Below are 22,917 nucleotides of genomic sequence, written 5' to 3' on the forward strand. Positions count from 1 at the left end.
GAAATAGAAAGGATTTCATACTTTGACTTGATGGTTCTAAAATATGGATTGTTCTATTTGTAGGACAATGTTACTCTTAAATTATATAACTGTTAACCTATCAATATACAAAAAATCAGCTTGTTAGGGTTCCGTATTAGGGTTTAGTAGTCAACCAAACCCTATAGCGGAACTCTAACGAGCTGATTTTTTAAGGGTAGTATTTAATCGAGTGACTGTAATTTACAGTTTTAAGTGTCAACGTTACTAAATTTGGGTTATAGAATTACTATTTGAGCGACTGACTGTGAGTGACGAGAAATTAACAGAACAGCAACTTACAAATTCTTTATTTGAGTTAGGGACTTAAAATTCAAAATGAGCAGCTCCATAATAATATTTGAGCGAGCTAATATCTGTCGCCAAATAAAACCAGCTAACAAAGTTAACTTACAATATTCAATATTCAACAATGTTAAAGACAACAACTGTATAAAGCAAAGTTAGGAAAACACTAAAGTTAAAATTTATCAATAATAAATCCAACACAAAGATAGTCTATCACAAATTTAAGTTGTTGAAAATTTTACAAGTGTTTTTATCACTGATTGAACTCTGGGGAAAATCGGGCATAGGTTCCCCGTTCCCTCGTTTTTAAGCAAACTATTCTACTCGCTCGGATAGAATTTTAATATCTGAAATAGATTAATCGCAATCCACATTTTGTAAGCTCGTTCTGGATTTATTATAAATCAATATTAGTCGTTAGTTTAGTTTATTTTTCGCTTAGTCAAATTAATACCGCTCATGTTATTAAAACAGTATGTTCATCATCAGTCGCAAAGTAATTTTTTATTCGCTCGTTTTATTATTTCCCATTTTTAACCGACTTCCAAAAAGGAGGAGGTGATACGTTCGGCTGTATCACTTGTATCTTTTTTTTTGTATGTTCAACGATTACTCAGCCGTTTATGATTCGATTTTTAAAATTCCTTTTGTGTTGTATAGGGTTTAGCTCGAATTTGGTACCATGTTCACAAAAGTGGTGGGTGATCTGATGATGGGATCTATGAGGAATCGAGGGGATTCCTTGAAATTAGTATGGTTATAAATATAATATAGTGGTTTTGATTTTTTCTGAAACATTCGATGTTGCTACCAAAAAGCAAACCAAAAATAATATTTCGCATCAGGTTAAACCCTGGATCCGAAGGTATCAAGCAGAACTTTTGAAACCTTATAGATACAGGTTCGGGGATTTTGGCGTTGTATTAACAACTGAAAGCATAAGCCAATATATTATCAATTTGATTAATCATCATCATCATAACCCTAATTTTACCATGGGATTTCACATTATGATTTATGACCCAATTATTATTACTTTTTGGGAGATCACAGACGACAGACTTTTTGTGCGATCGAGTCTGCGGCGCCCATACAGTCGGCATGGCGCGGCCATTTTGCATTGAAGCTGATGTTTTTGATGATTATTTCGCTGTTTGCAGACCGATTTTTAAAATTATTGTGTTGTTGTATAGGATATATTATATAGCTATATTTTGTATAACAATTACGAAAGTGGTTATCTGATGATGGGATCTATGAACAGTCGAGGCAAATCCAGAATCCTTGTGAAATGGCGGTTAAGAAGTTGTTTCTAGTAACTTAAACGTAAACGTATTACCTTTGTCTGAAATTTCACTTATTTGTAATAAGTGAAATTTCAGACAAAGGTGTCTTGATCCTACGGCACTTAACAGCTGAACTCCGGAACCCTTAAAGATAAAAGTTTGGAAATTGCAGAATCGCTTAGATAACTGCAAGCATTTACCACAATTCCGTATTACAGTAACATAGTAGTGGTTATTTATGCATGAAGTCTTGTCTTGTAGATACCTAAAAAGAGTAAAATAATTATTTTTTAACAAAAAATTTAAACCGACTTTCAAGGTTTTTACCTTACTTTCTAAATCATATTTTTAAGAATATTGTTTTTACAATATTCTTAAAAATATGATTTAGAAAGTATGAAATGATTCTTATTCTTCATTAGCGCCTTGTTCGAAATTCGACTAAACCTCAACCAATTCTGTTCTCACTTTTCATTTTTTTAAGTCAGTACTGGCTAAGTTCTATGTCAAGTATCTCAGTTCGGCTAGTACCGATTTCAAACGAATGAAAGTTGAGGTTTACTCGAATTTCGAACAAGGTGCTAATGAAGAATAAGAATTATTTCATACTTTTTAGATCATAATATTTTTAAGAATATTGTTTTTACTTTGGAAGTCGGTTTAACTTTTTTGTTAAAAAATACTTGTATATTGATAGATTAATAGTCACATAATTTAAGACCATCGATTCAAAGAATGAAATACTATTTATTACTTTTGTGAGATTTTTCGCAAATAAAAATGTTGTTTGTCTTATCAAAATGAAGCTACTCACAAAAAATTAGCTTGATAGTAATAAAAAAAAAATGTTCTAGGGCTTCCATACTACGATCTTTGCCGCAACTTACAAGCGATCGCTACCGATAAAAATTCCAACAAAATGCCACTTAACTCTTAACCAGATAAACAGTAATACTTAGAAAAATACTAATTTGTACTTGTAAAATAATATAATAGTGTTCTAGGGCTCCCGTACTATCGGAAAGCCTAAAGATTTTAGAAATTGACATCGTCTATTAGATTTTAGAAATAGGGCATTAGACAATCATTGTTTTCCAGTTATCTATAAAAACGAAGACACTTTTTATACCCTAATCACCCGTGGTCAACCATCACACTTACAGCTGTTAATCAGTTGTAACGACTTCCCTTTCCGCAAACATAGGTAGTGGTAGCAACACAAGGACACTTTTTACTTCTGGGACGAATAACCGGAACCTAATTAAAAACAGTGCAGAATTCTGCACTAGAAGCAACTGTCTTGGTGTTGGTTCTCATACCACATCAGATGTTCGTAAGTCTAACATAGTCTATAATAGACAAGCCGTATGCGCCATTACATTAAATATTGTAGGCTCTAGCCTCTAGCCTTTTTCCGTTAGGAAAATGCGTTTCAGCAGTCTGGGGAGGGCCACCGGAGTATGTGGGCTGTGGAGACCGCGCCCGGGCATACCCACTTAAACCCCAACGGTGTTCCTGCTTTTAGGCTTTTGTCAGAGCCACGGGGTACGCGGAATATAGGTACAATCGCGACAGGCTCTAGCCTCTACCCTGCCGCTAAACCAACTCACTATACGATATGATGCTTATACTTTTGAAAGGAATGTAATAATAATAAGGAACTTTAATCATTGTAACATTTCCTTATAAATTATATTTTAACCTTTTGCCGACTCTACCATCCATCAGTTATCTCTCCAATGCAGCTAATGTTTATTTATTGTGGAAATTCAGAATCCCGGATCACCCCGCCCTGTGCCGTGATTGGTTGCTCCACGAAAACAACTGGCCAATCGGATCCCAGTTTTACCACCCCTATTTGAATTTGGAATAATCTATGAATTTTCATCAGTCGCTCTCTGTACGTTGTGAACAAAGGATCACAATAGCTGTTAGTGCATTGGTGATGATTGTGTGCTTCTAATTTAAGTGGTGAACAAAAATCTTTATGCCAACCATTACTAATTTTACAGGAAGTGAAGGTTCGTATTAAAAAAAAGAAATTACGATAGAGCACTTAATAAATATATTGTCAGCCAAGTAGTCCCTTAAATATATCCTTTTTATTTCCTCAGAAATTGAATGTTTGTGATTAGCCCTCGAAAGTAAATAAATAGATAGGAATATATTATGTGTAGAAAATAAAAATAACTTTAATTAATTAGAACATTTTTATGAGCATACGAAAAAGTAATAATTTAATGAATAATTATGCAAGGAATAAAATCAATCAACTCTACAGGTAAATAAGAAAATGTGTTAGAGCATGAGTCCTTGAAGCACTCCAAAACAGTGAGATTCCTAAGTTATACACTATTAAAATAATTAATTTATAAATAGAAATTGTCACAAATGGTGACGTTAAACATAGCACATCCCGTTGATAATGCATATCCGCTACAATTTAGTCACTTCTTGGAATGAACTAAATTTGTCAGTACAGTCAAATGCTTTGTTGGAATCATAACGATTATTATTTTATTTTAAATAGTGTAGTGAGATAATGTAATGGCATGGGTCATTAAATTTTGTAAATTAGCGAATTATGGTTGGACAACTAAATGTTGACCGCGAAGTACATGGTATAAAAGTTAGAAAGTTATAAAAAAGTAACAAGTTACTTCTCAATGCCAAAAAAGTCGTTCCATCACTGCGATATTTAACAAAAATATTTGTTTTAAAACTAATATTCTAAGCACGAAAGATTATATTATATAATATTATAGTCCTAATTATTTCTTCACGCAAAAACTACTGTATGGATTCTGTCAATATTTGTATGCTATTTAAATATGTTTTATACATTGTATAATTTTCAGCCCGGTAAAGTTTCGTAAAATAGGCCTGTAGACCAAAAGCTAGCCGTATAGTTAATAATGTTGTAAATTTAATTATGACAGGCTATCAAAACCCAATGGCGTCAGACCAGGAATCGTGTTCCGATGAGGAACCTGACAGCGAGATGCTCAGTGATGATCTTTGTCTACCTGACAGTGATGATGATCGACTCACATCTAGAAATTTATCGGTAAGTTAAGATTTGTGGCATTAAAATAAAATACTGTAAGTTGTCTAATTTAAAGTAATCATCAACAGCTGAAGAGTTTGTTTGTTCGAACGTAACAATCTTATGAATTGATTGTTCATGTCTAATGCTCATCTTCGTGTCTTGCTCAATTCAAATGAAAGCTTGGCACTAATCCTTCAAGCCCCATATTAAGAGTACCGGTGATCGCGACAACAATAGAATACAATAGCATTTCCAAGAATCCGCGATCGAAGTATAGGATGAAGTGTTATATGTATATTGAACATATTTTACTCCAGAAGACACTGTTTACTGCAAAGTTTATTTCATTAATTGTAGCCGTAAAATAAACATGGTCTCCTTTTAATTTCGCCTAATTAAATCATTATTATTGACAAAAATTATTAATCACGCATTAAATCTAAAAAACAAAAATTCCAACCCAAGAGGCAGAATAGGCTACTTGACCTATATTCAATTTCATTGAACAAATACATATTTCTAGTAGAACTTGGCCTAGGAAACCGTATTTCACCCTTATCATCAAATAAAAGCTTATGATTGATAAATAAAGTCGATTTGAAAATATGATTTTATGAAAATAGGATTTGTACTGACGAAAACGCTTTTGCGGTACTTCCGAATTGGATGTGACGTCATTCTATTCGTAATTTAATATCTTTTATTTATCGCGCTCGTTGTAAGTTTATTTGTTCATAAATAATAAAAATAAGCCTAGAAAGATTTGTAAAATATATTTTCTTGAATAATTCAAATAAAACATCAATTTTATAAATTATCTCCATTTATTGTAGACGGGAAATGAAATGGCCAAAACTTTTCTCCAAAAGTTTTCAACATTACAAATGATTTCTAATTTCTTTTTTAATTGTTTTATAATTTTTGGGCACTTCAATAAAGAGAGCTTAAAATACAAAACGTATGACGTCACACTATGGCGGACAGTGTTTTCGGCGCCATTTATAAGGCATATTTTTCAATTAACATTTTTATGGGTTTTTACTGTGTAAAATATTAAAACATTAATTTTTTTGTAATAATGAATGATTATGAAGCGATTAGCATGAAGAAAAAAATGAGGTCAAGTAGCCTAATCCACGTTCTATTGTTATATACTTAGAAATGTTTTCTTTTACGGAAACTCACGTCCAAGTATACCTTCTTAAGCAGACGCATCATTTAAATTCAAAGTACATTCCAGAGCCTACCTGACGATATACCGGTGAATTCTTGCATCCTTCGTCCACCCCGGAAGATGTTCACCAACTGTCGCGAGCGTTGGCGCCAGCAGAACGTCAGCGGGGCATTCGCAGAGCTCCGACGACTGGTGCCGACACATCCACCGGATAAGAAGCTGTCTAAAAATGAGATCTTGAGGATGGCTATCAGGTAGGTCTAGTAAATAGCCCCTGGGACTTGTCATAGATGTAAATTGTTGATAATATTGTAATCAAAAGACACCAAAAGCCTTAAATACCTCAATAATGTATTTCAAGAAACTTCTTAGTTTTTTTGGTTATGTTATGTGCTGTGTTAATTATATTATGGTGAACTTTATGCAATTGAGTGCAAACTTTATTTGAATAAAATGATATTTTTGTGACTTTATCGTAATAAATTGACTTATCTCTAGTGGACAGTAGCCTTGTAGGATTATTCACTTTACAACGATTAGTCATATTTAAAAACATAATACTCTGCAACAAAGCCCTATGATTACTATACATGGTAATTTTATTTTTTAAATTCCAGTAATCGCCTCGTGTTTGTAATTTTATTTTGTCTTAGTTACATTGTGATTACGATCACTTTTAATTCTCACCTCTTTTCAGGTACATCGGTCTACTCTGCGAGGTATTAGAATGGCAGAAAAATCACGGTCTGTTGACCAACAAAGAAAACTCGGGGTTGGCTATAAAATGCGAGCTACCGTTGAGCCCAACATCCAGGCGTCTTCGCCAGAAAAGACCGTACGATGATGAGTTGAAAAGACCACTCCAGGAGAGTGATTTCATCAGATACGGAAACGAAGAAAACGAGGAAGTATTTAGGAAATACCAAAGACTGCCGTCAAAAGAATATTTGTTTGGAAAAGACCATTTGAAGATGTTGAGGGGCCCATATTTTCTCCCGAGATGGCGACAGATGCCACTACGGAATGTTACTGGAGAAAGAAACGGTAATAACCTGCTGATGATTGCACCGGCTAGCAAAGAAGACGAGAAGAATTGTAAAGATAAATCGGATAAAGAAAAGTAACTGTATGAAGTTGCGATAGTTTCAGAGTTGACTCTGGATTATTCAGTAGAACGTACTATTATCTATTCTGTGGTAGAACTTAAAGTTCCTGTTTAAAAATTTGTTGTAATTTAGGAGTCTGCTCTTGTTTATTTTGTAGAAATTACAGTTGGTTTAAAGCTTTTCTACCTTAATTGGAATAAGGATGGTGAAAGTATTTTAGTGCCATGCCAATGATATTAGGATCCGTGTTAAAGAAACTACAGCCTCAACTCTAGAAAAGTGTTTTAAAATAACTGTGCCATATTATTATATAAGAGACAAGTGATAAGCGCTAAGTCTACATTATATTTAGTTATATTATAATATCATTCTACTTAATATTTTACATGTCCTTTGTATTATAAATATACGACCATAATTTTTGCCTTGCATTGTTTGTTACAATGCAACATATACGAGTATGTCATATGAGGTAGCACATAAACAAATACAATTCAATGCATTATCATTTATAACGTTAATTACTACGTTTGACACAAAATGTACTGAAAAATACTGTAATGTTGCCACGAATAAAAACTTTTAGTTTCAGCTGTCACCATATACCATCGTAGAAATTGATTTATAGGTAGATGGCAGACCTACGTTATTTGGACGTTTTATGTCAACTCAATATTGATCGTGGTCAAATCGTGGTCTGTCAGGTGTGTTTGACATAATGCTACTAACCTGGGCGAAGCCAAACGAGCGTAATTTGTGAGTTGAGTCGCAGAAATTCTGCCGAGCAGAATTCTGCTGCATTCAGTTTCATACCAAAGTCCTGTTTGATTCACACGAGCGTAATTTTGTGAGTCGTGATTTGCATGAAAAAAATTCTGCCCGGCAGAAATTCTGCGGCTCACGACTCACAAATTACGCTCGTTTGGCTTCGCCCTAAATCGTGTAGGTTCGTCTTCTGCCTACGAATCAATTTCTCTGTAGTAATTACTCACCACTTCCTGATAAGTGCCAAAACCTACCACTTAACTTGACAGACGAAGTAAGGAGAATCTGTCAAAAATGTTGTGTATAGCCTATTCGGCACTTTATCAGAAAGTGGAGCAACAGGCCCTTAGTGTAATAAATTTATTTAGTATATTGGGTACAATGAAAATGTGTCCGTTGTCGTGTTTTATTAAATTAACTCTTGGTTAAAAGTTAAAACAGATTGAATTCGGTTAATTGGAAATAGCAATTGTTGTTTTCAATTTAATGATTCTAAAATTTTATAGGGCGCTTAAAATTTAACGTTTTGTATAAGTACTTTTATTTAATAATATTTTTGTTAATTATTAACAATATTAAATTATAATATCTCAACATATTGTGTTTTAATTTTGTTTTAAAATTACTGCTGAAAGTGTTGTATTAATTATATTGTTACGGTACATGGTATACGGACACGTGGTGCCATCTAGCGACAAACCAGCGAAGCTTACCGAGGGAGCACAGGCAACATAAATCCCCTACTCAATACTAGATGGCATGAGGTGCGCAAGTACATACTCGAACCTTCTAGAAAGGTCCAATGTTTGTTTACGTGTTTACCGTTTATTTGTTAGCGTGTTTACGTGTTTTAATTTAGACCTTATGACTGAGTCCATAAGGTCCAAAATTAATTCAACTTACTGCACTTATCGTAAGGACGGCAGTTTTATTGTGGTACATGCCCGAGCCTCCTAGAAAGTTCCCACGGTTGTTTACTTGTTTACGTGAATCGGGAACTTTCTGGAATTCGTCTCGCCATATAAAAAGAACCACAGACAGGCCCGGGAGTCAGTTCGTTTCAAGCTATCATCAAGGCGATTTCGGAGTGACAACAAGTGATTAATAGTGAGTGAACCAGTGAAACCTGCGACTTGGCTACGACCTAGGACAGTGATAGTGCTTAGTGATTGGACCTAGTGATGAGTGTTTGGACTTAGTGCTAAGTGTTGTGACCTAGTGTTTAGTGCAGTGTTAATAAAGTCTTCAAGAGAATCACCAGGTCTTTCTCTCCAAATCCTCGAACCCTAGCACGTAACAATATATTGTCTTATTTGTTGTATTTAGATAAACTAGAATTTCGTTATTTATCCAAATCACCTAAGTTCTAAAATATTCTCTCTTACATTTTCTTATTTTTTGACGTTATTTGAGGAAAATCTAATTAAAATAATGTAGAGGTAAATAATACACATGTTACTAAAATCATTAACGCTAAAAATAAGTACTCTTAATTAAGGTTTCCGAGTTAACTAAACATTCACATATTTTAATGAACTAAAATGGCGCAACAAACCACGGAAGTAAAAGATAATTAAAATATAACTTTAACAAGTAATTACTACTTAATAATTATAGTAAAAACCGTGAGAGGAGCAACAACCACAGACTTAGATCAACGACACTTTATTATTACAAATTGACAAACACGATTTCTATGAGTACGATAGGGTTTTGAGTTATGACTATCTTGCTGCCTTATGCTAGTATAATAATATATTATTATGATAATTTTATTATTATGTAACCGTAAAAATAAGATATACGTAACCTAACCTAACCTATAGAATGATTTCTTAGGTTTACAAGAATATAAATATAAAAGTTATATTGGCGCACTCAGAGGGGAACATTAATTACTTAAATGTAATTAATTCTTTTGGACATACATTATCTGTCAAACTCTTCATTAAATTCAAGGTTAATCATAATTAAATGTCTCTCAGTACGGCCGTTGTAGCCGTCTGGTGAAAAGGTGAGTGTCTACCTTTTTTTTCGTAGAGTAATTTTCTTATTCCGGCATTTCTATTACTTTTCGGGGCTTTATATTTTGTGTTATCTACGCAGAACGCTTTCACACTTTTTAGTTTGGTAATCACTGGATCCCAGCAGCAAGCATGGTCACCATAGAAGCGGTTTTTTTCTACTAAAGAATAGACAAAGTGTCAGTTAGACAAAGGAAATCCGCCATTTTTGACCGACTTCCAAAAAGGAGGAGGTAATACGTTCGGCTGTATGTATCTTTTTTTTAAATGTATGTTCAACGATTACTCAGCCGTTTGTGGTCCGATTTACAAAATTATTTTTGTGTTATATAGGGTTTGACTCGAATTTGGTACCATGTTCATAAAAGTGGTGACTTGATGATGGGATCCATAAGTAATCGAGGGAACTCCTCAAAAGTTGTATGGAAATATATAGTGATTTCGATTTTTTCTGAAGTATTTCAGGCATATACCCAGTACGGTACGGTACCAGCTGGCAGCTTACCTTAGCATAAGTTCTATGTCAGGAATCTCAGAACTTTTCCGGGCTGGTAGCGACTTCAAAAGTACGAAGATTGAGTACAGAAATAGTTGAGGTTTAGGCGAAGTCTGAAGACGGCACTATAATAAGGAATAGGAATTATTTGATTATTTTTAGATTATTTTAAGAATATTACTTTTGTTTTTACCTTGGAAGTCGGTTTTAATTTTTTGTAAAAAAATAATAATGCACTAAAGTTTGTCAGTATGTCCGTTCTTTCCCGTTTCTAATGTTGTTATGCTGACTGCTGGTGCGATGTTAGCAGTTACCTTTCCTGAACAAATCAAATTATTAGCACAGATAAATTTGATAATTATCAAATCACACTCGTGCTATTGTAGTACCACCGAGGCTACTATGAGTAGAGACCGACGAGAAGACAACACTTCTCCGCTTGTTCAGATTACCAAGCTAAGGAGAAAGACGAATTAGTTACTACTTAACCTAGAGCGAGTACCGGCTTGGTTCGGTACTGGTGTGGTGGTGAGTGGTAACAGTAGTGCCAGTAGCGGCTCAGTTAGCATCATATGCTTTCACAGCAGAACATCGCATCGCTCGCCTCCGGCGGCGCGGCTGTGGAGCGGTTTCTTTTTTTCTTTATATAAAATAAGAGGGCAAATGAGCAAACGGGTCACCTGATGGAAAGCAACTGCTGTCGCCCATGGCTCCTCGCAACAATACGCTCTCTTTTTGAAGGTTTGCAGGTCTTATTGGTCAGGAAATACTACTGGTGACAGTTCATTTCAGAGTTTAGCTGTGTTCTTCGGAACGATTTACAAAACCGACTTTGCTTAATTCGATATATCTCCGAAAGTATCACGTAAATGCTAGTGTGCAAGAGGCTTTGAAGGCTACCAGGCGAGACTGACTGTTGGGCGACGGATTCCCTAATCTCTGGAGTACCTTTTAGGGCTATATTTCACTGGGACATTATGACACTACCAGTACGTACGTAGATGGATAGAGCGCAATAAATCGGTCACCGAGTTGGTAACTCTGTTTGGTAAGTAAAAGCTGTTTTGTTGTTAGTGGTAGCTGCCGCCATCGTGGTGTCCCGGTGTTTAGCTCTTTGGGCGTCATTTGACGTCTGGCAAACCTAATGGCAAGTAACTAAAGGTGGCTTTCCGATCCTTGCTGCAAGCGATCGCAATCGACAAAAATGACTTATAGGTTTAGAGTTTAGACTATAGGTTTCATTTTCTACCAACATTGGTCTAGCGATCCATGCCACCGCTGCTTTTCAGTGGTGTAGAGGGCGCTGAAGGTCTGAAGGGTGTGGGACACAGAAAAAAAATGGGGGCGTTGTGTATAGAGGCTTGGGGGTGATTTATTTCATCTGATGCATTTTAATAAATTGAAACAATGGGGGCGCTAAGATATAATTTGTTTTCAAAGTGAACAGTAGACAAAATAAGTTTGAGAACCTATGTTGTAGAGCAAAATGAAACCCTACCTAAATAAAACGTATAGGTCATAAAGTGGCATTTTATTTGAATTTTCATCGGCCAGGGTCGCTTGCCGTAAGCATCGGAAAGCCACCTTAACATTATACAAAATTAAACGTCAATAAACATACACATAGTCTTTGCTAATTGGCCAGAATCAATTTGATGATAGTGATAAACACCGTGTCGTTATCACATTGCTCAGTCCGTGTGAGTGTGTCATTGCGAGTATAGCTCTGTAAGGTAAGTCCGTGAAGGTTATCAGTGTTGTCAAAACATATCGTTGAAGTTTTTTGACTCTATAAGTACTAGAAGACTTGGTCGCTGTTAAGCATTCGTGTCCTAACCTACAGAAAAAAAAATTGTTAAATTTTGAATGCAGTCCTCTTCTAAATGATCTAAAAAACATAACTGCATTTAAATAACTCAAATATACGTGATTTTTCTGAGCAAGTACACGAATGCTTAACAGCGTCCATTTAGCAGGTGGTGGTGGTCAATTCAAATTGGTTTCAACTTTCAATATAATTCAGAAGGATCTTTGTTTTCTAAACATTCTGGCTAATTTTACCAGTTTTTAGATAATTAATAAGTGAATAACATTTTGTCATAGTGGTGGTGTTTAAAAAAAATTAAACAGATGGTATGTAAAGAACTTTCCATCAGCTATGTTTTAAAGAAGAACTAAATGGCAAACGAATCTCTCATACCAAAAAAATATAACAAGAAGCAAGAGGAGTTTTTGGTTTAGTTGGGTGATCACTGATCAGTTTACGATACGGGTGACAAGAATTAATGTTTACAAAAGTTTAAAGAGATACTTACAGAAAAGTTTAAAAAAAATACCTCTATCTCTAGACCTTAGTCTACTATTTTTTATTATTATTATTTATTTATCAAATTAGACATACAGTTATTAAACTAAATTTAAACAGCATTAAAACCAATGAGGTTTGTGCAATGCTGCGATACAGTCCTATTCACAGGTGTGGTTATAAATTAAACAAACTACAAAATATTATATTAGCAGTTGGTACTATAAAGTTATTTTATATGTTAGTAATTAGGAACAAGATAGATAAATATTTGGTACTTAAATGTTTGTTTGAAGAAAATATTACTATTATTATTACTATGAATATACTATAAAATATATTCAAAGTAATAATAGTATTACTATGGGCTTGGAGTTATTTTAACGTAAATGCTACCTAAATCCCCGTCTTAAAAGACAGGGATTTAGGTAAAAGACGGGCAATCGATTTAAGTAGCATTTATATGACAGTAGCAAAATCGTAGAAAAATCGAGAAAATCAGATAGGTAAAGTCGATGATTTATTTGAACTTTAACCACTTGATACAATAAATAAACATAAATAGGTAGGTATAAAAGTAACAAAGTACATGAGATATTAAATAATACGATAAGCGTCGATTATATGAGATCTTAATAACAAAGTAGTGTGTGGTAGTGTTACCAAGAGATACAAGTTACAACACAAAAATATTCTAAAATCTAGGTATTGTGTGTCTTGCCCCGTATTAAATTATTTTCACGGTAGATTTCATCTAAATTAGTTAAACAGCATAGAATGTGTTCCAACAGTAATAAGAGTAAGAGAGAAAGAGGCGTTTATAATAATTATTAATAAATATCTTTAAAAAATCTAGCTTTTAAATATTTTTCAGTCCCCCATATACGGGGAGGCAGATCGTACCTGTCGGATCGGTAGCAAACCGATTTGACCGGACTCGTACATGTACGGAAATGCACAAAGCGAGTGCGTTCAGAATCAGAGCTAGGCCAAGACGTTTTCTTTATTGATTTTTTATAGAATCGCCAATAATTGAAATGTATCGAATTGACTTTAGCGTTCGATACTATAAAGCATATTTTGACTCTTGTTATGTCAATTCCATACATTTTGGTGGGTGTTTCTATAAAGAAGCGATACAGAAAATTACTTGGCTAAATAAATAAGTGTTACTAATTTTAATAATGTTTTAATCAGGATTATATGACACGGTGTATGATAGTGTGTGATAACTGATAAGATACTGGGTAATTCTGATCACAATTGTATTAATATCGACTTTTAAATTCTATATCCTTGTGGTTCATTCTTGATCTCTACCAAAGGATGGTATTGATTTGCAAAAGTAAGAGCAGGATGGTGTGATATTGCAAGTACTACGGTCTACGTAGAATGTGCTCTGTGATTTTGATAGCCGTCCTGCTCCGAAGTAAGGTAAGGGTCATTTTAAGCGCTGAACTTACATTACCTCTTACATTCATACATGCTGTAGTACTTATTAAATCTTATAATATATAAAATTCTCGTGTCGCAATGTTCGTTCCCGTACTCCTCCGAAACGGCTTGACCGATTCTCATGAAATTTTGTGAGCATATTGAGGTCTGAGAATCGGCCAACATCTATTTTTCATACCAAAATTATTTATATGGCAAAACATCGTTTGCCGGGACAGCTAGTATGTGATAACAGCAGTATTACTGGCAGTATTGAAATATTATATCCTACAACTTTGCTATAAAATTATTTTATATGCATTTTACATTACGTATTTGATGATTTTTTGCTAATTTCTCTTGCCTTATTTTGTTTTCTTCATAGCAAAATATGAAATTTAAAGCACCATTTGAAAAATACCTATTCATCTTGAAATATTAAAAGCACTTATGCAGAATTTAACATACCAAAATGAGTACTTCACCTAAAATTAGCAAATTAACCTAAAGCGTCTTTAGCGGGCTGCCGCATGGTTTGTCACATCCAGTCTGGAAAGATGGGCTTGAAACATAATATTACAAATTATTATTATTTTTGCTTACATAGTATTAAACGCCTCCGTGGTTTAGTGGTTAAGAGAGTGGCTCGCTTGACTCGGAGGTCGTGGGTTTGATTCCCGCGTTGGAAACATGCTATTTCCAAGTTTGGTTAGGACAATGAATCTTATAACCTGATTGTCTGACAAGAAACATGATCCATGCATCGGATGGGCATGTAAAAAGTCGGTCCTGCGCCTGATCTCTCGCCAGTCGTGCTGGTCTTCCGTCCCACTGGGTTATGAGAGTAAAAGGAATAGAGAGTGCTCTTGTGTACTGCGCATACACTTGGGCACTATAAAATTGCTCCTGTGTAACTGGTCTTTTTTCAATGGAACTGGCCACCGTCACCGATACCGGTATGGGAGTTATTATATTACATCGTATGATTTTTAGCTTACATAATATTATGATGGTAGGAATGCCCATAAGATCGTCTAATCCCATACTAAGTTTAGAAACTATTTCAGATGGGCCGTTTACTCATAGCGATAGTGCTGGTGGTTGCCGCGGTGCCAATATACCATATTTTCATCAAAAGTCCACCGCCACTGCCTGAACTGGATCTGGAAGAATGGTGGGGACCTCAGCAGATGAAGACCAGACAAGACACTAGCATTAAGCCCTTCAAAGTACAATTTTCTCAAGTGGTGGGTAACTGTTTTTACGTTATGTCATATTAGCGGAGACTTACAATAATATTGAAAACAAAGAACTGTTCATATTTTTTAAGTATCCGAGTGTTGCCACAAAAAACTATTACTTAATTTAAAGGCTGTAATTAGGGAATTTTATTATTCCACAAATTTACTATTCGAATAATTCGAATATTTTACAAAAGTTTTCGAATAATTCAAAATTTTCGAAAAATGCTGAAAACTCTGAACAAAAGTAACAAAAAACTTCGTACAACCATGTACAACCTATTTTTAACCCCCGACAAAAAAGAGGGGTGTTATAAGTTTGACGTGTCTGTCTGTCTGTCTGTCTGTCTGTCTGTTTGTCTGTGTGTGTATCTGTCCGTGGCATCGTAGCATCCAAACGGGTGGACCGATTTTGATCTAGTTTTTTTTGTTTGAAAGCTGGCATGATCGAGAGTGTTCTTAGCTATAATTCATCATCATCAGCCCGCTCAGTGCTGGACAATCAGGGTTTATCTGGTTCATGGAAGGCCGTTAGCAACTTGTAGTCGTTTGATGGGTTTTACATTTCATTATAGTTCATGACATTTGTGAATATACAATATACGTATACACATATTAATGGAAAGTTGACCTGGTACTGCAGCATCACCTGGTAATCAATAGGATATCCAACTCCTCGCCGACTTAGAGCAGAGGTTTCGTGTTTGGGCTCATTTAAATTGCGACAACCAGTAAGAAGTAGGTAGACAGTAAATATTTACATGCTGCTGCTGCAGCATCACCTGGATTCTATATAAACCGAGCTTCGTATGAACCTAAAGTGGAGGTTTCATATTTGGGCTCATATGAGCCCCTGCTGTTAATATTAACAGCCTCATCGAAAAGGACATTAATAGATGGTAATAATGAGAATATGATGCTGTTGATAAAAATTATTCTGCACTATAACCAACACAAGATTAAAAAGTATGAAATAAAATTAAATTAAGAAATTTAAAAAAACCCCGCCAAACAACTTTAAAAAATAATGAAATAATATTTACTGCCTTTAAGTTCAAATAATTCGTAACTTGTGTAAAGTAATATTTTAGTCCATAATTGATGTCAAGGTGTGTCGGGGGACCGCTAAATATGTAGATGTTTGATTTCACATAACATTATAGTTTAAGGATCAGTTCACAGCGAACTGAATCGAGATAATCAGGTGCAGCGACTTGGCGGTTGTAGCCTGTAGGTTGTAGTTTCCTTGGCGGTCCCCCGACACACTTTGACAACAATTATGGACTAAAATATTACTTTACACAAGTTAGGAATTATTTGAACTTAAAGGCAGTAAATATTATTTCATTACTTTTTAAAGTTGTTTGGCGGGGTTTTTTTTAAATTTCTTAATTTAATTTTTGTTAATACTACGAAGTAAGCAATTCTAATTTTTACTTTTATCAACATAAATCTTTGCAAATGACATAGTTAATTTTTATCGTTAAACACTTTAAAAATTTTTATTTTAGGTTACAGCTGGGCAATAAAAGAAAGGCTGTAAAGTGTAAACCGTTTTCGATCGTAGCACCTTTTACTTTTCTCATGTGATTATGCTTGAAAGAAGTCAATGGATACAGATCGTTAACGACCATTACTGACGATACTGAAATCCATGACTGAAAGGAGTCTATAATATGTTAATTTTCATGTCTTTAGGCAAAATCGTTATTTTGCCTAAAAAACATGCAAATGAATTTATTAGACGTTTCTAAAACATGGTCAACGGCGACGATGAATGGTCTTATACTCATTAGTTAGACTAAAAACAGATTTATATATTATAATATTATTATTAAAGATGTAGAATATTCATAAATAATATAATTTTTCTGAAATAAACTTAATTATGCTCTTATTCCATGTTAATTTTATGTTTGATAGCATTTTAAACAAAAATAAAAAATATTTTTACCATTCGAATTATTCGAAAAATAATTTGGCGAATATTCGAATAATAAAATCGTCGAATATTCGAATAAAACGAGGATTCGAATAACATACCCTAGCTGTAATCAAAATATATTTTATTTCTATGTATTGTTCAGATGATCAAGGACTTGAAAGACCGACTAAGAGACCGACACCCGCTAGCTACGCCTCTGGAGGGAATTGCCTTCGAGTATGGCTTCAACAGCAAGAGTTTGGAAGGCTGGCTGAAATACTGGGCTGAGGAATATCCATTTAGGTACATGAATAACTACCAAATATTTGACTGAGCATATTAATTCATTATTAAAATCATATCATATTGTATAACTACCAAATATTTGACAGGGCACTTTACTTCATCATTAAAATCATGATAATTTACCATAATTTTTTACTCATCAATGCCTTACAAAGAGGTTTTCGCACATGATTAGTGTATATTAAATCATTATAATATTTCTGTTGTAGCGCTCGTCAAGATTTCTTAAACAAGTATCCTCAATTCAAAACCAATATTCAAGGCTTGGACATTCACTTCATAAGGGTCATACCAGAGGTGAGTAATCATCCAATAAGAGCAGTAATAGGCCAATCTAGTTGTTAGAGCACTAGATCTAAAGTGGAGTAAGAACAAGATCAGTGTTATGTATACTATAATCTTATATATTTAAACGAGCAATTCTTGTATATACTTATATATAATTGGAATCTCGGAATCGGCTCCAACGATTTTCATAAAATTTAGTATATAGGGGGTTTCGGGGGCGATAAATCGATCTAGCTAGGAATCACTTAACAAATTGGAATCATATGGAATTCGTAATGAACAACTCAAACTGTTTCAAAGCTATCTGACCGACCGGCAACAGTCAGTTAGGATGTTATAAGTGACCCTATTTCCAGTGAATATGGAGTGCCACAGGGAAGTGTGTTAGGACCCACCCTATTTCTGGTATACCTTAATGATATAATAAATACTCACTTTCCTAATGGCAAAATAGTGGCATTTGCAGATGATGCAGCTATAATATTCAGTGGATGTACTTGGGAGGATACCTTCACACAAGCTCAAATCGGATATAATTCTATTCAAGAACAACTCTCTGCTAACCTTTTAACAATGAATGCTGATAGAACAAAATTTATTACATTTTCTATAACTAATAAAACACAGCCATCACTATCAAAACATACTCTTGTAGTTCATAAAAATAACTGTGACACAAAACTAGATATAAACTGTGGCTGCCAAACATTGGAAAGAGTGACCAATATAAAATACTTGGGCATCAAACTGGACTCCCTTCTTACCTTCACTCCGCACATTATTGATTTATCACAAAGAATTCGCAAATTGATAGTTATATTTAGAAATATAAGGCATGCGGCTAGTCAACACTTATTAAAAATTATCTATAATACCCTATGTAAACCGTTATTAACATACTGTATAAACGTATGGGGGGGAGGTCACAAAACTAATCTACTAACACTTGAAAGGTCTCAGAGAGCTTTGGTTAAAGTAATGTATTGCCTTCCCTACAGACATCCTACCTTTAAACTTTACAATGATTCAAAACTTCTTACCGTACGTCTATTATACTATCTACATATTGCACTGAAACAACACCCCCTAATAGATCAAGAAGTAGTCACTCTTACCAACAGACGCACCCCCAAACCTTTCGATGTTCCCAAATTTAAAACAATATTTTCAACTAGATTCCAACCTTTTGCTGGTCCCTTTTTGTATAACAGAATAAATAGAAAACTAAACATACTACATAAAAACAAACATCAATGTAAAACAACTATACATGATTGGTTATTATCCATGGACTACACTACAACAGAAAATCTACTGACAGTTGCCTGTTAATTTTTACCAGTCACTCGAACAAAACCTTAAAATATAAACTAACACACAAAATTAATAGCCACACAACCCATTACACAACTCAACCCCTAGTGGAGCTTCTTCGAGAGGAGAAGTTTCCATCCCAAGATATGAGATATAGGGCTAGGGTTACCTATACCTATAATATTGTTATCAATAAAGATGATTATTATTATTATTATTTTTAGAAAATGTCATTTTATTCGTGTTTTATCAAATACCGAGCAAAGGTCGGTCAAATAGCTAGTAGGAATTTATACGTCTACAGGAAATCTATAGTCTAAAATCTTAATGACGTTGTTTATCAAAGCACTGTATATTTTATTAGCTTCTTTTATACGCGTTATGCCCGATAGTATAGCAATTTACGTCTAAATTCCATTAGGTGCCTGCTGGTGTTGAAATAGTGCCCATGCTGCTCTTGCACGGTTGGCCTGGCTCAGTCCGGGAGTTTTACGAGGTCATCCCCCTCCTCACCTCAGTCAGCAAGGACAGGGACTTCGCTATCGAAGTCATCATACCCAGTCTACCAGGCTACGGCTTCTCTAGTGTAAGTATTTTAGTCTACAATAAAGTTTCCTATTCTTATTCTACCTGATGCTTACTCATGACTTCATCGAGAGGAAATTCTGCGATTATAGTAAAAATAAATTATTGAATATGCTAATTGTGCATCGTCGTCTCACTATAATTGGCCACAAAATTAATTTGCATTTTTGTAACAGATTTGAGCAGTCTCCAAGCCTATTCGATGCCAACCATGGTTATAATTTTTTTCGTGTGGCTAAAGACGTTAAAATTTTTGCAGCCAGCAGTACGACCAGGCCTCGGAGTCGATAAGGTGGCGGTAGTGTTCAGAAACCTGATGCATCGGCTAGGCTACAAGAAGTATTACATTCAAGGTGGAGACTGGGGTGCGATCATCTCCAATGTTATGGCAACTTTCTTTCCTGATGTAAGTAGGACTCTTTTTTTGCCATTGCGTAGTCTTGGACGTTAGGCTTTCTCCAAGGTTAGGCCAATACCGTCCAAAGAATTTGTTGATATTTAGCAAAACTCTACCAAATCAAAAGAGTTGTTCTTAATTTTCAGGAGATACTTGGTTACCACTCAAACATGCCATTTTTGATGACGACCATATCTTCAGTTTGGAGAGTATTGGGTTCGTTCTGGCCTTCGTTGATCATGGAGTCGAAGGTACAGGACCGTGTTTACCCACTGTCGACGGTATACGGAAGACTGCTGGAGGAATCTGGATACCTTCATCTACAGGCTACCAAGCCTGATACGTTGGGTAGGTATCCTTATAAGTTTCTTTGTCTTATAAATGAGCTTAATATAAAATGTCAATGGTTACAATTTAACAGGATTCGACTGGCTGCCACTCCTTGTTAATTTAATTATTCTTTGTACTTTTATTACGTTAAACTCGACGTTATTAATATCTTAATTTGAATAGCTGGCTTATAGGTGTTAGGATGTACCAAAGGACAAAACTTGGAGAATCGTTGTTTTGTTGGGTTTTCGTCTACAGTTTTTTAAATCAACGATTTCAGAAGGCCATTCAGAATTTGCGTATATTGTACAGTTGCTCAGGGCTACTTGCATTTCAGGTGTCGGTCTATCCGACAGCCCCGCTGGTCTAGCAGCCTATATCCTAGAGAAGTTCAGCACATGGACCAACTACAACTTCAAGTCTCTGCCCGATGGTGGACTAACGAAGAAGTTCACGAAGGAGCAGCTAATGGACAACGTGATGATCTACTGGTCCACCAATTCCATCACCACATCCATGAGACTGTACGCTGAAATGTTTACGAAGAGACACTTTGCTATGAACCTTGACGAGTGAGTACATTGTTTCACGTTTTTTCACAGAGATTTACATTTACATACATCTAAGGTGAATTCGTTTCGTGTTGAATTTTGATGGTCTAATATTATAATTCACGGCATCAGCAAGGACTTACTTTTATTTGATACACTACTGGCTGACGCTCGCAACTCTGTTCCTCCAAAATTCGTTAATCGCGCGGTAACCGTACATTTTTCCGTGATAACAAGTATCCTTAATCCTTCCCCGGGACTCATAGTATCTCTATACCAAATTTTAAAATCGGTTCAGCGGTTAAGGCCTCAAGAGGTAACAGACGGACAGACACTTTTTGTTTTTCCCTTTTTCCTGAAGGCAGGTCCACTGCGACCCTTAAGGATCTATTGTGACTGTTAGAGTACCGTCCCCAACCCAATACTGCTCATAAATTGAACGATATGGTTGGGGTTGGTGCCACGAATTTCCTCTGTGGATGAGTATTCGTAGCGACCAAGCTGACAGACAGACACACTTTCGCGCTTATAATATTAGTATGGATATAGGTCACTATAATTAAATAGCTTAATTTGAAGTAGAAGACTCCGTGAGGACTTCTATGCCTATATTAGAGGGTTCTTTTAATAGACATAGACCTGCAGTTTTAGCCTTTTTACAAAATCTACTAATTACCCTTACAGGATTCCCACTCCAGTACCAACGTGGTTCATCCAACCGAAATATGAGCTCACATACTTCCCAATGTGGATGTTGAAGGGCAAATATCCTAACATAGTCGGAGACACCGTTCTCGACGATGGCGGCCACTTCTTGGCATTAGAAATGCCAGAACTATTCTCCAGTGACGTCATCAAGGCCGTTGGAAAATTCAGAGAGTACCACCAGAAGAATAAGAAGACTGAATTGTAATCGTGCGATGTTTATGTCATTGATTGCTCCTTAGATGTTTTTCTCTTCATTAAATCACAAAAGTTAAATGTGAAAGACCATCTATAATTGTGGTGGGTTGTACATAATATTTTTTAAAGTTGTTTTAATATAAGTTAATGATATTACATTTTTATGTTACGAATTTTATTTATGAGACAATAATTATTTTGACAAAAAAATGGAGTTTTCATGCCTGTTTTCACCAACCGCCTCCTAACGCTAAGTGGTCCCCTAGCGGCCATTAAGGGTACATATCCTTCAAGATTTCATGATTTTTTGTGTGTCACGTTCGTCCCTAGCAACTTTTGCAAAACATTACTTTTTTTAAATGTGTTTGTTTTATGAGATATTTAACCCGTAAAGATCGCTAGGGAACACTCAGTCCCTCTTTCCATCTCTAGTATCTTTGTTTATACTAAACGCTATAGAACCAGCTGAGAGGTATTACAAACTCTTATATTACTATCAAACTCTCATATTATAATTATTAAGAATGCACCTGACCCTAACTTGACAGTTGACTACATACTTAAACCTAGATCTCAAAATCTGTAAGGTCTAGAAAACTGATTTTTTACCCAAGTAACTTCAGTTCATGAAGATTAAATGCTCAAGACGAAAACCCGATTAAGTACTGAAAAAAAAAAACTTGTTTTAGACACATTTTTGCTTGGATCCTCGAAGTTTGCTGTCTTTTTTTTAATATTTTTAAAAATCTAAAAAGACATTGACAAAACCTAAATTTGCTCAAAATACTCATTATAGTACGTATTTTATTCCTAGTAAAGCTTGGTACTACTAATATAATATACTGTAGTAAAACTAACTTGGCGATGATTCCGCGTCGTCCTTTTTCACCTGGCATGTGAAAGATTCGGTTTGATTTTTTGGGTCAGTAGCCCTCTTAATTCAAGATTATTTTTTGAGAGCAATCTCAACACTCCACTTCCCATCACATTATTTTGTACTTATATTAATTTACCAGATCACTGGCTCGTCCTTTCTCACACGCATTAAAATATTATCCCATCAATGAGCATACGTGCCGGCGCATGGTGGGTCCTAATGTGTGTTTTATCAC

The 22,917-nt window shown here is 35.1% G+C and overlaps 2 protein-coding genes across 3 annotated transcripts; both read left to right on the forward strand.

Moving 5' to 3' along the window:
* Positions 1-3,514: 3,514 nt before the first annotated feature.
* Positions 3,515-7,079, forward strand: LOC121727938. The gene is made up of 4 exons (XM_042116002.1): positions 3,515-3,634; positions 4,553-4,680; positions 5,903-6,090; positions 6,534-7,079. The coding sequence occupies exons 1-4, from the start codon at positions 3,601-3,603 to the stop codon at positions 6,958-6,960; spliced, it is 777 nt and encodes a 258-aa protein (XP_041971936.1). The 5' UTR covers positions 3,515-3,600; the 3' UTR covers positions 6,961-7,079.
* Positions 7,080-11,904: 4,825 nt separating this feature from the next.
* LOC121727936 (juvenile hormone epoxide hydrolase-like) lies at positions 11,905-21,923 on the forward strand. 2 transcript variants are annotated; one of them, XM_042116001.1, is made up of 9 exons: positions 11,905-11,960; positions 15,034-15,213; positions 17,295-17,434; positions 17,647-17,734; positions 19,461-19,625; positions 19,884-20,030; positions 20,168-20,369; positions 20,689-20,923; positions 21,587-21,923. In XM_042116001.1, the coding sequence occupies exons 2-9, from the start codon at positions 15,034-15,036 to the stop codon at positions 21,813-21,815; spliced, it is 1,386 nt and encodes a 461-aa protein (XP_041971935.1). In that variant the 5' UTR covers positions 11,905-11,960; the 3' UTR covers positions 21,816-21,923. The 2 variants fall into 2 exon arrangements, with proteins under 2 accessions (XP_041971935.1, XP_041971934.1); XM_042116000.1 differs by lacking the exon at positions 11,905-11,960 and adding an exon at positions 13,863-13,966.
* Positions 21,924-22,917: the final 994 nt, after the last annotated feature.

The sequence above is a fragment of the Aricia agestis genome, chromosome 6 (genome assembly GCF_905147365.1).
Source record: "Aricia agestis chromosome 6, ilAriAges1.1, whole genome shotgun sequence".
Classification (NCBI taxonomy): Eukaryota; Metazoa; Arthropoda; class Insecta; order Lepidoptera; family Lycaenidae; genus Aricia; species Aricia agestis.